The sequence below is a fragment of the Thunnus albacares genome, chromosome 7 (assembly GCF_914725855.1).
Source record: "Thunnus albacares chromosome 7, fThuAlb1.1, whole genome shotgun sequence".
Classification (NCBI taxonomy): domain Eukaryota; kingdom Metazoa; phylum Chordata; class Actinopteri; order Scombriformes; family Scombridae; genus Thunnus; species Thunnus albacares.
The window spans coordinates 19,432,643-19,445,677 of NC_058112.1; the positions used below are offsets into that span (position 1 = coordinate 19,432,643).

General features: G+C 37.5%; 2 protein-coding genes across 2 annotated transcripts; both read right to left on the reverse strand.

Annotated features, from left to right (window-relative positions):
* Positions 1 to 82: 82 nt before the first annotated feature.
* stoml1 (stomatin (EPB72)-like 1) lies at positions 83 to 4,873 on the reverse strand. The gene is made up of 7 exons (XM_044356217.1): positions 4,502 to 4,873; positions 3,163 to 3,269; positions 2,921 to 3,070; positions 1,121 to 1,324; positions 831 to 1,041; positions 540 to 740; positions 83 to 372 (listed from the first exon to the last, which is right to left on the reverse strand). Exons 1-7 carry the CDS (start codon positions 4,656 to 4,658, stop codon positions 176 to 178), a joined length of 1,227 nt encoding a protein of 408 aa, XP_044212152.1. The 5' UTR covers positions 4,659 to 4,873; the 3' UTR covers positions 83 to 175.
* Positions 4,874 to 5,831: 958 nt separating this feature from the next.
* nr2e3 (nuclear receptor subfamily 2, group E, member 3) lies at positions 5,832 to 8,720 on the reverse strand. Its single transcript, XM_044357115.1, has 8 exons — positions 8,330 to 8,720; positions 7,835 to 7,985; positions 7,595 to 7,698; positions 7,234 to 7,497; positions 6,905 to 7,092; positions 6,570 to 6,810; positions 6,382 to 6,487; positions 5,832 to 6,232 (listed from the first exon to the last, which is right to left on the reverse strand). Exons 1-8 carry the CDS (start codon positions 8,397 to 8,399, stop codon positions 6,100 to 6,102), a joined length of 1,257 nt encoding a protein of 418 aa, XP_044213050.1. The 5' UTR covers positions 8,400 to 8,720; the 3' UTR covers positions 5,832 to 6,099.
* Between the last annotated feature and the right edge of the window lie 4,315 nt (positions 8,721 to 13,035).

The following is a 13,035-nucleotide window of genomic DNA, read 5'->3' on the forward strand; positions in this document are numbered from 1 at the left end:
AAAGTGGTCAGACACTAATAAGATTATTACTATTACTTTGTAAACAAGCATTTGCTTTAATTTTTGAAGAAAGACAAGGTCATAAGAGAAAATTCAGTTTATAACAAATGCAATCAGTGCATACATGAAAAACAGTTAAAAATAAGGATTCAATAAATAAACTGTACAAATTTTACTATTTCCTAAGCAGCCTTATGAGTTCCTCCAATTTCATGGCCGTCTTAACATCTCCCTGGATTTTAAGTCTGCCACTGGTGTAAGCAGCAAATGGTCGTAGCGTGCCCTGGAACATGGCCAGAAGGTCGCTGTCACTCATACTCAGTGTTACATCTGGCTCTTGGCAGAAAGACCCTGCTCCAGCTGTGCCGCTTCCTACAGAACACACAGTTTATAGAGACAATGGAGATATTGGATAGTTATGTACCTGTACTTTTATTTCTATTTACACCAATCATTTTAGCATCATTAAACAGATTAAGCACAACTTTAAGTCAAATCCTCTGTTATAAACAGACTTTCAACAGTATATGAACCATCACCTTTGCTCAAATCCACATAGTAGCTGCGATGTTGTCCATCTTCTGAGCTGATGTTAAACTGGAAGGAGGCCTCGACCTGCTTCACCAAAGTTTCAGAGAGGAGAAGCTTGACGCCATCGAGCAGCTCTTCAACAGAACCTGGTGTGGTCCCAACGGCCTGAGGGACACTGCTGAGCTCATCTGCAAAAGTTACACTGTCCTCTACGGAGAAAAAGGTAAAGCTGTATAATACAAGATTATCATTACATTAATGGGTGTTGCACAAAAGCCGCTCTGAGTGTGTGGCCATACCTTGTTGAGGATGTGAACTGCTACTGTGGCCCAGAAAGTGCATGGCCAGCTGCTGAATGGGCCCAGTGAGGCCTTCAAGTCCAGGTACAGATGGAGGCATGATGAGGGGTCCAGAGGGGCCTTCCTCTGGGGCTTTCAGTAAAGAGCCTAGGGTCAGCTCTACCCTGTCTACCTCCAGCCCCCAGGGCCGAGTCATCTCATTAATGTCCATCTATAGAGAGCAAGACAGAATGTAAGTTGAAAGTGATACAGTAAAAAGGCAACAGAGGGTAACTGCAGTGTTGTCTTACTCCGAGATAGTCTCCCAGTTTCACTCGCTCAGTTTGGATCTCTCTGACAGTCTTCTTGGCCAAGCTGTGAGTCAAAGCTTTGTGTGCTGTCATCCTGGTCGAGGCGTTCAGGTCCTGGACTGATACCACTGACATGACGGGGTTCCAGATCCTGAACTGGATGTCTGCTCCCACTGACAACACACCGCCATCCCGAGAAGTCACCTACAGAAGCAGGATAAAATTTCATATTTTATATGGATTTTACTCAGACCTAACCCTGGCAATTTAACATTTGTCTCATCTCCTCTTCATTCTTAAAGCCGTTATTGACTAAGCAATGTTCATTATGTTGGACCGAATATACAGTTGACAATTCCTGACTACTTAGATGGAAAGTCTTGAAACCATTAAGAAACAAGATACATGAGCTTGACTTTGTGTTGGAAATCTGAAAATAAAACTGACAAAGACCAAGTTGTCTTTCAGCCTTTAATGAAAAACCTTGCAAAGGGATCAGCATACAGTCACAACAGAGTGTAATTGCAGTCTGATGTCAGTTACCAAGCGTACATACTTTTTATAGTCGAGGAGTGTGGGAAACAGTATCAGGATGTGTGTGGGATCCAGTGCCAGATCTCATCAAAGCTGTCAAACACTCAGGAAAATAAGCTTACTGTAGCATGTCCGAGATAAAACTATTCCCTATTTGGATCCAGACCATGAACAAAACCAAAGATGAGCATAAACTAAATGGTTACATGTTCAAGGTTATACAATATGAGTTTTTCCAAAGTGCAAAGTCTAAAATGGTGTACAGAATACAAAGTACAAACTTCTTGGCTCTGTTTAAATGCAGTGAGTTCTCCCAGTATCAAATTATTCTCTCCAGTTTCACACTGATCAACTGTGCACCAAGACTGCCACCTCTGGGACAAAATAAAACACACACAGCTAACAGAAATGATGATTTTATTCACTACAGTTGAGCAACAATGTGTGTTGTGTAAGTATAACATCCAAATGTTAAATAGTGACACAAGACGATGTGCTTGTAATGAAGATGAAAATGGGTTAGATGGTAAAGTGTGTAGCTTCAGATTTAAATTTAAATATATATATTTTTATTTAAATAATAAACTATCCCAAAACAAACTTGTATATAATCCTGAAATAAACCTCTGATTCTGACTAACCAAATGCCTGCTGTAACATTTCTTTCATTATTAATATTTAAGAACTATCTGGGAACAACTTCCTACACCACTGTGTTTTCATAACTGTGTCACTGTCTTTGCCAGTGTAAGTTGTCTGTAGGTCCTGCCAAAACTCAGCCAGTGATTTTCCATTTGTATGTTATCAGAACTATACTTATACACACTGTATAAATGATTACACTGCCAATGATCTATGTGCAGGTTACCTAATGAATTAAATCAAAAGACCCACTCTATGTGTCTGTAAACCCCATATTTACTAGTTAAATCAGTAAACACCACTCTAGCAAACATCTATAAAGGATTTTAAATTAATTTTCTGTAAATACTTGAAAAGCTTGCTCATTTACAAGAAAATCCCCGGTCCACAAAAAGAAGAAATGACAATGAAGAAAACCTCTAAGTATCCTGATAAATAACTTTTTTTTTCAGTAAACCTGTTTAATGTTCAAGATCATTGCTTGATTTTTTTAAGTTTGTTTTTAGTCAAGACATTGTGTAAACAACTTTTAGGAGACACTGAGAGAAACTAGCTGTGCCCTGAGTTTTAAGTGTTTAAAGACTTAACAACAGCTGACTATCAGTGGCATGCATGGTGGTTTACCTGGCAAGGAGGGATGTTGAAAGCACGGGTACGCAGGTCTACTCTTTGCCACTGGTCAATGAGGGGCAGTACGAGGACAATACCAGGACCCTTTGGGGGACAAACTCGACCCAAGCGAAACACTACTATCCTCTGATAGTTAGGCACAGTCTGCGGACAAGATTAGAGTTGGTTATGATTATTCTCAACAGCTGGGTGGACATGTCGTAGGAGTAAGTGAAGAGGAGAGGATTTTGGCTTACCTTCAGCACAAACCAGCCTGTTATAGGAAAGGTTACAAAGGTGACGACATAGACAAGGAAGATGACAATCAGATTGCAAATCCAGGACAACCAGCCTTGGGAGGTATCTTGAAGAAAAGAAAAAAACCTCAATATTAATGGGGAGCTTCAGCAATTATACACAAGAAAATCAGCTTACTCATCACAAGGAGTGTTACTCAACCTATGAAGACAGTTATAATGTCTTCTGTGGTATTGAAGGGAACTTTCTAGACTAAGAAAATGTCAATTTTTTACAGAAAGCTACTTTGGGGGAGTGGTGCTTGAAAGCCATGGTATTACTACAGGGACGGTCGCGTGAAACATTATAGTGGGTTGCATTATAAGTATTTTGGGGACCAGTGTTTTTGGAGCTTTGCCATACTCAATATACATGACATACTACAAACTAAATTTTGCCCATTCTTTAACCCTTTAAATTTGTTTCATGCAACTCTCCAAACTTCATGTAGGCTAAGTGCAATATTAGCTTGTGTGGTGGGTTTAAGGATACGTTGTCCATATTTCATTATGTTTAATATTCAAGTCAGTGTGAATTCTGTGTTTCACCGGCTGCGTGACTGATTTTCCCTTGAAGATCCCCTCCAGACATGTTTTAAGATGTATATAAATGACTCTATTTTGAATAATAATTTGTGTCTGATATGGTTTTTCCACAAAAAAATTCAATTATCTTATTAAAATCCTTAAAACTGCATCTACTCCCTCTCCCTCATTAATAATTTCAGCATCTATGAATATGCAAATATCGTTGATTTCGGAAGTTTAACTGCTGGACACAAGATGTCTCCTACTTCACCTTACAGTCCATTCTCAGTGTTTGTGCACTGGAGGCTTCAAGTTTCTACATCACACTTGTGTGAGTTGAATTTTGGACCAGGATTGGCTCCAAACTGGTTGTCATGTTACAAATCATGCTCATAGGCGCACCCCTTAAAATCAGATTTTAAATGAGCACAGAGAAACTTTCCACTTTCAGCAGATAAATGTGAAAACAGGCTTAAAGTGTCAAACTCTGCACATACATCATTCTGCACAGTGAAGCTCAAACATTCAACTGAAGGAACAAGAAGAAAAACACATTTTTGAGAGGAAGGAGACTTTAAGGATAAAATATATGTTGAAAACAAACACATGATGGGTTAGGCAACTTATCACTGTTTCAAACATCTAGTATTGATCAAGCACAGTGAACTACAATACTATTATAGTGGTAAACATTTTGGAGTGACAGTTATTTGAGCCTGGTTTGTGTAGTCAATAATCAACAATGTCCCAACAAGCCAGCCAGGCTACCTACCACTGAAGTCGTTTTCAGATACATTGGGGATGTAATCAAATGAAAGTCCTTTGTGGTAGCCGGTCTGTGTGAAGTTGTCAGCGGACACAAATAACCCAGGTGTCCTCGGTGTTGTGGAGTCCCTCTGAGGAAGCAGCTGATACGACTTGTTAAACATTGTCAAGTGAAATCACCGTTGTTCCTAATTTAAAGCAACTTCATAACTTCAACAGTCCCCGCTGCAGTCGTCAGCCAAAGTCTCTGTATGTAATGAAGTTAACACGATAGTTAAAATTACCAAAACACAGGAAGCTTCAGCTCATCATGTTTACTAGCTGTCATAAGGTTCTTCCGTGTTTCTACTTCTTCTTCTTTGGTTTTACTGGCGGACTACAAACCAACGTTAAAGACGCATGATGCCACCTACTGTGAGGCGGTGTGTAACGGAAAGCGGAAAAAAAAACTTTATAAAAACGTTATATGCTGGATATTGAACCTGTTTCGTTTAAATATTTAAATAAAGCCCTGTGAACCTGTAATTGTTTATTCCACGTCTCTAACAGAGCTTTGATGCTCAGTCTCTTCTTGGTGTTTACCGCTGTTGGACTCATCAGTAAATGTGAGTATTACCGCCACCTATCTGTAACCCAACTTCCTCTATTCTAGGACAGAGATCCAAGTTGATGATTATAAATATAATCCTTATCTCATGAACTCCCGTCTCAGGCTGGATTTTTTTTGTTTGTTTGCTTTGTTTTTAATACAAATATTGTCAAACTGGCTTCCATAATCACATTTATTTATGTTTTTGTCCTGGCTGCAGGAAAATTCACAAAGGATGCTACATAGTAACCAGGATTCCCTTGGGAAAGAAAACTGAGCCACGTCGTTTAGCAAGCTCTTCAATAATCTAATAATAGATATTGTCTTTATTTTCCAGCAGAAAAAAAAAAAAAACTTTATTAGATCCTGATTTGGATTTCTTAGGCCATTATTGGTATTTGAGAGTTTAAAACATTACCCTGTTACTGCTCGTATTGTTACATATTGGCTAAAATATACAACAGTACCAATATATCTGTGACTATCTGTGAACTCAAATATGCCAATATTGGTCATGCTAATGTATTGTTCAGGCACTAAATCATATTAGTAAAAATGACCAGAGTTATATGTCCTGTATGATTGTAGTATGTTTATGTGGGTATATCTTGTACTATATGTTATGTTCTGTTTCTGAATGAACATTGATTGATATACCTGCCAAATAAGACAAATACAAAATTTCCATATTTATTTAGAACAAATAATTCAATTCAAAATACATATCTTAGTTTAACTGTAATAAAAAATGCATTTCCTTGCAACTCAGTACCTACAAAGAACAATTTTGTGCGTTTATGGAGCTTGATAACGTAATTGTAATATTTACAAAGCAAATGGTGTGATCATCACTGAACAAAAAGTGTATGTTTATTGCATTACATGGCAATAAACCTTATAGCCTTTTTCACATTTTGACTTCTCAAATATACAATGAGAAAACATGTTGTTTGAGGGCTGGTTTATTGTGCTTTCCCGGCAGAAAAAGCCTCCATCCAGCTTCCCTTGATGCTTGTTTAGTTTTTGAACATGTCACACAGCAGCTTCTCCATGGGTGTGCTGCCAATGGTCCTCTGAAAATAAAGGTGCTCTATTTTCTCAGAGCTTACAAAGTGGAGGGATGGCAGCAGAAGTAACAATCTCCCAAACCTTGATGGACAGGAACAAAAAAAGAGTAAACTTCATGTTTCTATACTACAAAATGATGAAAATGATGACAAAATGATGAAAAACATCAAAATGTTCTCATGTTTGATGATCTTTGTAATCAGTCTGAAAGGGGGTTGCAGAAGGGTTACCTGGCACTTTGATTGGGGTACATTGAATGGATGTGCTGACCCAGCAACACCTGTGACTGGTCTTGCAGATTCTCCACCTGCTCTGGGTCTTTGAGGTTGCGTGTCTCTGCAAGTCAAACAGCAGACATTATTTACACTGTACAGTCATTCACCAATAAACACCCACTGCTGGAGGAATAACTCCTTACCTGGCTTGAACAGCACAATGGCCTTCAGGCAGGCAAACTCAGTGGGGTCAACAGCCAGAGCCTTGAAGCGATTAAAGACCTCCTCTAGGACCCGCAGGTCAGCTGTGGGGAATCCGATCTTGGTTTGCTGTGTGGGAGAAAGATCTGGAAGAGAAAGAAGAGGACAGCTGTCCATGGGCAGGGACCACTGGATGGCACAAAGGAGGAACATCTCACTCCAGGCTTCTTCAAGGAGAATCACCTGAGGACAGGAAACTTATAAGTCTCATCAACAGTCCATGTATGTGTAAATCGATTTTGAAAATCTACAAAAAACACACATTAATCAGTCTCACCTGGTCTCGAAATGGCAAGTGAGAAAAAACAGGCAAATTTTTTGCCCACTTGACTGACATGAAGAGGAGTCGTGCTGATGTCTCATATATACTCTCTGAACAGCTGGAGGTGAATGGGGACATGGAGCAGTTTGATGGAGTCCGATCTCTGTCTGAATCATTGGTTGTCACATCAATATTCTCCTCCACTGCACATTAGAAAAAAGAGAGTCACACAAATGTTCAGTACAATATTGTGAAGTTTAAAGGCTGACTTCAGAAAAGACTATTCTAACTTTCTGTGACTCTACTACATATTGTGCACACTTTTTGATTGTTTTTGATCTCACCATCCTCAGGCTCCAGTTTTGCACAGGTCTCTGCTGTCAGCAGGCTGACCATAAAGCGGTGGTTGTTACTCGGGTTGCTGCAGGACTGTACGGTGGCAGAAGTTGTGACAGAGGAAGTGACTAGAGGTCTGCAGATGACCGATGAAATGGCGGCAGAGGAGGTGAGTTCCCGTGTGGTCGCCAGGTGCTCCTTTTTAGTGTCCACACTTAAAGTGTCTAGATTAACATGTGCTGTGCTGCGAGGCTGTCGCTCATTCTGCACGGCTGCCAAAGGGACGAGTTCATAATATGTCATCAGGATTTCAACTGTGAAATAATATCTATCTGAACAATGAACTTATTGGGAGTTTGTTTTACTAACCATCTTTGTTCATGCCAGCCTGGAGACATTTCTTCAGTCGACAAGCTTGGCACTGGTTCCGATGAGCCTTGTCAACAGGGCACTTGCCAGTTCCAGCTTGACACCTGTGATATTGACACAAATATTTTTCTGAATAAAGACAAGCAGAATATTAAAAGGTACAAAATTATTTGTTACACAAGATGTATTTCTCTGTTATCTTTTGACTGTTTTTTTAAGTCCAGTCTGGCTCTTGCTCACCTGTAAATGAGTCTTCGTCTCACACTGCGCTTGAAGAAGCCACTGCATCCATTACAGGCATAGATGCCATAGTGTTTACCACTGCTTGAATCAGAGCACACTCTACAAAGCAGACCATGGCCAAGTGCTTTACCTGGAATTTTACTTATGTCTGCAGAGAACAGAGAGCAGAAATTAATACTTAACATTATTTTACACTTTATAATTTAAGACTTAATTGTAAATATAGGCTTTAGATTATTTAGTTATTTATTCTGTTTTTAAATTATGTGTATTATGTATTATGTATTAAATTATGTATATACTGTGTGACAGTCTTGAAAGTTATTCTATGAATAAATTCACTTAACATTAAAGACATCATTATTTTGACAACGTAATCTGCTGTACAGCAAAATCATTTGTGTGTTTTCTTTTTAAATTTGATTGCAATTGTCTAGCACTTCTTAAAAATCTTTTTGAAACATTTGCACAATACAACAATTAATGGCTCACCTGCTTGTGTTCCATCTGTGAAATCCTTAGAGTTGTCTGATGAAAATATTTTGGTTATGTGGTCCTCCATTTTGATATGTGTTCTAATATCTGAACTTAAGAAATAGTTTTTAGACAAATAGAAGATAACTCCCAATAGTTTTCTCTTCTATATTAGGTGTAGTTGTCTGGCTGGATCAGATCATTTCTTTCGTGTGAAGTGCTGACACATGGCAACAAAAAAGATGTCAAATTTTAGTTATTTCCACTAAATCTTATAGTTCAGGTGCAATTTCTTCAGAGATCCTCAAAGAGTAACTTCAGGAATTCTCGATGATCTTGATCCAGTGCTGATGTCCTTTTTCTGGTTGTTTTCTGATGTAATATGGAGTCAATGGAGTTACTGCTTGTCTTTTTCACTCTGCCAGAGTGAGTGTGTGAGCCTGAGTAGTCTGGGGGCTTTCTGAAGGAAGACAAGAAGATTAGCTCCAGGCGCTGTGTAAGCAAATGCTGATTTGTCATCCTCTTAATCTTTACTGTCTATAAGGGTAAATCAATCAGTCACGCCACTTACAGGCATAAACATATTCAACAAATGTGTACACTAGAAAAGAAAAGGATCCATACATTTTTCCTTGAATCCAAACTGCTGTCAAATAACTTTTCATGAATTAGGCTGTTGCTGCATGGTAATTGTCACCAGCGTCTCCTGATTGGTCAACACTGTTGTTTAAATGATTCCCTTGTTATGCCTTTCCCAGATCAGCTTATTCATTCTTATTTTCCATGTGTTTTACATAGAATGGTCTCACTCATGCCCATCAAGTGGGCAGTGCATTATCGTGTAATATTTTTACTTCTCATTTACCATCTCATAGTTGGTGTAAGATATTTTGTATAATTTTGATTTGTTATAATATTCTACACAACCTGTCTCAGTTCTTTTAAATATTGCAGCAATCCAGAGATGTACCTTACAATCAAAACTACAATTTAAAGTCAAGTAAGTTATGAAATTATTACAAGCTGTGGTGACACATATGATAGTATAACTATAATCTACAGTACCATGATATTATAGTATTATTATGAACAAGATTCGTCATGACACTTGACCACAAATGTAGAGGAAATATTACTGTTTAAAAACTGGATTTTACTGGTCATTAAGTTTTGCAAAATACACATTGTGAATTTGTTAGTGCCTAAATTATGCTAAAAGAAGAAGAAAGAAAGCAATTACCCTCTCTGATATAAATGGGGTGGACAACATATTAGAATTCAAAATGACCATAAAGTTGAATCATTGAAACAATACCCTTCTAAGTCAGTTTCAACAAAACCTAATACCGTATAACCTTCATGAAGGTAAGATGTATTGCAAAGCTTTAGTTTTAGACTGCATTAGTATTAGCAATGTTAACTTGATGTTGATGTTGTGTAATATCTGGCATATTTTAAATCTGGTGATGCAGGCTAAAATCATCCACAAGTACTTGACAATAACCATAGTATCAACTTTTAGGAGTACTGAACTATTCAAACAGCACTATTTGATAACAAATATATACTGTATGTATACTGTATACTGTATACTGTACTATACAAAATACTGTGATGTTTATTTTTTTGTCCAATTTCTTTTACACCTAATTTCTTCATCTTCCTGTTAGCGCAGTAAGTCTTACACAACTAGTCCAGTTAAGACATTCCCTCTGTGCCATATTGGCCCTGTCAATGACACTAATGGCTTCTGGAGAAAAACAGCCATCCCAAATCAGCAAAGTAGCTTAACCTTCCATGAAATGTGGTCTCCTTCTCGAAGGGGGATCACGAAAGGGGGCAATGAGAAGAAAAACAATTAGCACAGAGATTGAAAGAGCAACAACAAGTTGACCCTTAATTCTATTCTTCTGCCATATGGTGGCTGCTCTTTGGAGGCTCCATCTGCCTAATTAGTGACCCGAGTGTAATTTACTGTTAATAAGACTTCTGGAATGATTTTCTGCTTTTCTCTTCACCTTAAGGTTTAATATAGTGGATGACCACAAAGAAATATCTGAAACAGCAACACCTGTACTGATTATTTTCTATAAAGATCTATCAAGTAAAATTATGCCTAAAGTCATTATTGCATATAGCTAATAGTTCAGCTTTTAATCAGATCAAAAGTAACACAACACTAAAGATACTGAAATAACTGTCTGCTGTGTCCCCAGATTGCTTTGTATCACGTCTGTAATCCTCATTAAGTCACTCTTGATTTTTGGATAAATTAGTATTGAAAACAGAGCTCCTTCTGTTGGCCTAAACTGGTGTATAAAAGGATTACAGACTAGGGGCAGTCGAAGGGGGTTGTGCCCCCAGAGCCATTTGAACTCAAAAGCTGTTGTCTGAATCAGGAAGGGGGACAAAACAATTTAGATTTGTGAACTCAAAGGCCAGGATAGTTGTAATTTACTGTGTTTGACACTCCTGTTAGCCCCAGGGTGTGTCTATATTTGTATTTAGCTAATTAACTTTGTATTATGCACCTCAAAATATAGTAGGCCTATGTTATCACCTGTGGAACAACTGACAGCAGGTACAACAGGTGGCTACAGTCAATCTTAAATCTTTATTTGTCACTTAAAGTGTAGTTGCTCTTTGTTTATAAATACATTTTTTATATGCTTGAAGAACAGTTAGTTGGTAGTAGCTCAAGTCACAACACAGTAAACTGCATTTAGCTATGCTGCATACAGATATAAACCATAAAAGACATTTTCTGTATTTTATTTTTTCTACTTATATTGATTTCATTCTCTTCATTGTGTTTGTACATTTTGTTTAAAGGTGTACTAATGCATTTCTTTGGTTTATGCAAGGCATTTTAAATTGCTTCAATTCCATCTGTGTTTTAAAGGTGCTATACAAACTGGCTTTGTTGTGCAGTGCATACAACAAATATGAATTTGACTGGCATACATGTCAATGGCAAGGCGGAAAAATTATGTTCATATAGCCTATGACTAAATCGCAAATAGGCTACATTGCTTGCTTGAAATGTAATGCTGGCTGAATTAATTTTTCTTGGTTATCGATGCGTCCACTCTTTCTTAGTTTAAGTTTAAGATATGTTATTAATCAGGAAGGGATTCTGCTGATTCTGGTTTATGGTTTATGCCATTACCCTTTTCAAACCAAACACTCCTCCTTCCTAGCCTAGCCACTGGTGTGAGAACAAGGCATGTCAAGAGGCTATGCCTGTACTCTGGGGTTATGTAACCAACAATCTATGCACTCTGGTGTCTATCAACCAAAAGGCAAAAAGTTGACCCCATGACACGCTTTAAATGACAGCCCCCTCATCTGCATAATGAAGCAGAAATGCATAAAGAAATGTAAAAAGAAAATAGAGAAATAAATTAGTTTGGGGAAATAAATAGGGGGGAAATGCAAAGGGATAGTAATACAGAAATAAATGTGTAAATAAACACATTTAAAAATAAATTGATTAATAAATCAAATGGAAAAGTAAATTAGTACAAAGGTAAATAAATACAGAAGCAAATTAAAACAAATATTAATTTATGTCACATTTTATCAATTAATTAATGCCTACATATATTTTTAATATTATTTTTGGTGCATTCAATGGCATATTAATTTATTCATTGAGTCTTTTATTTATTTTTGATTTTGGCAGTTTCGGTCCTCCATACCTTAGTGACTACATGTGATCTGACTTCACTTCCCAACTAATTTAGGAAAATGTAATGTGAAACAAACAAATGCATATTTGTGCTCAGATAGTGAAGACAATGTATAATCATTTTTGACATAATAAACAGTGTTTGGGAAGTTTATAGTATACAGACTAGACTGGAGTCTTTCGGTGTGGTCCACCATCTAAACCTACTATGTGGATAAGACTAAAATATATATTTATACTGACCTAAGCAGTACTGAGCATGGTAATCTGGAGGCCCATATCAGATTACATAACACAGGTGTCACTCACATGTCAGGTGGAGCAGAACAAGCTTATTGCGTTCTTAATACTAGCAGACAAGTGTATGCTCAAAGATCATCTCTGAGGAAAATGATTGATTGGATGTTGCAGAGCATTCCAAATTTGTAAGTTGAAGTAAAATTTGTGATTGCTGATAATATCTTTATACATAATAGCTTGCTATTATGTGTCATCTGCATGAGTTACACACACTGTGTTCCAAATATTATTCAAGTGACGTATCAGTAGGATTTCAGTTCACTTAGTTTTTAGTTTTTCAGTGGAAGCTTTTGCCTGTTTTATTAGTCTTTTCTTTTTAGACAACTATTATCAATCTCAGGTGTGTTAATTAGTTTGCCAGGTGATTTTAATTCAAGGGAAACCTATTGAAAGAGGTTGTTCCACATTATTAAGCAAGTCTCAGTTCTCAGTTCTATGGGGAGCAAGAAGGATCTTTCAGAAGATGAAAAGCTTGAAATAGTGCAATGTCTTGCAAAAGGCATTAAAACAACTGATATTTCATGAAAACTGAAGAGAGATCATCGAACTGTTAAAAGATTTGTGTGTGATTCAGTGCACAGATGAATTTGGTCAGATAAAAGGTTATTGAGGAAATTTCTGTCAGGCAAATTAATAGTGTTAACAGGGCAGCGATTAAAAAAGCCACCGTTGAGCAGTAAACAAATATTTGAAGCTGCTGGTGTCTTTGGAGTCCCAAGAACCTCTCGATGCA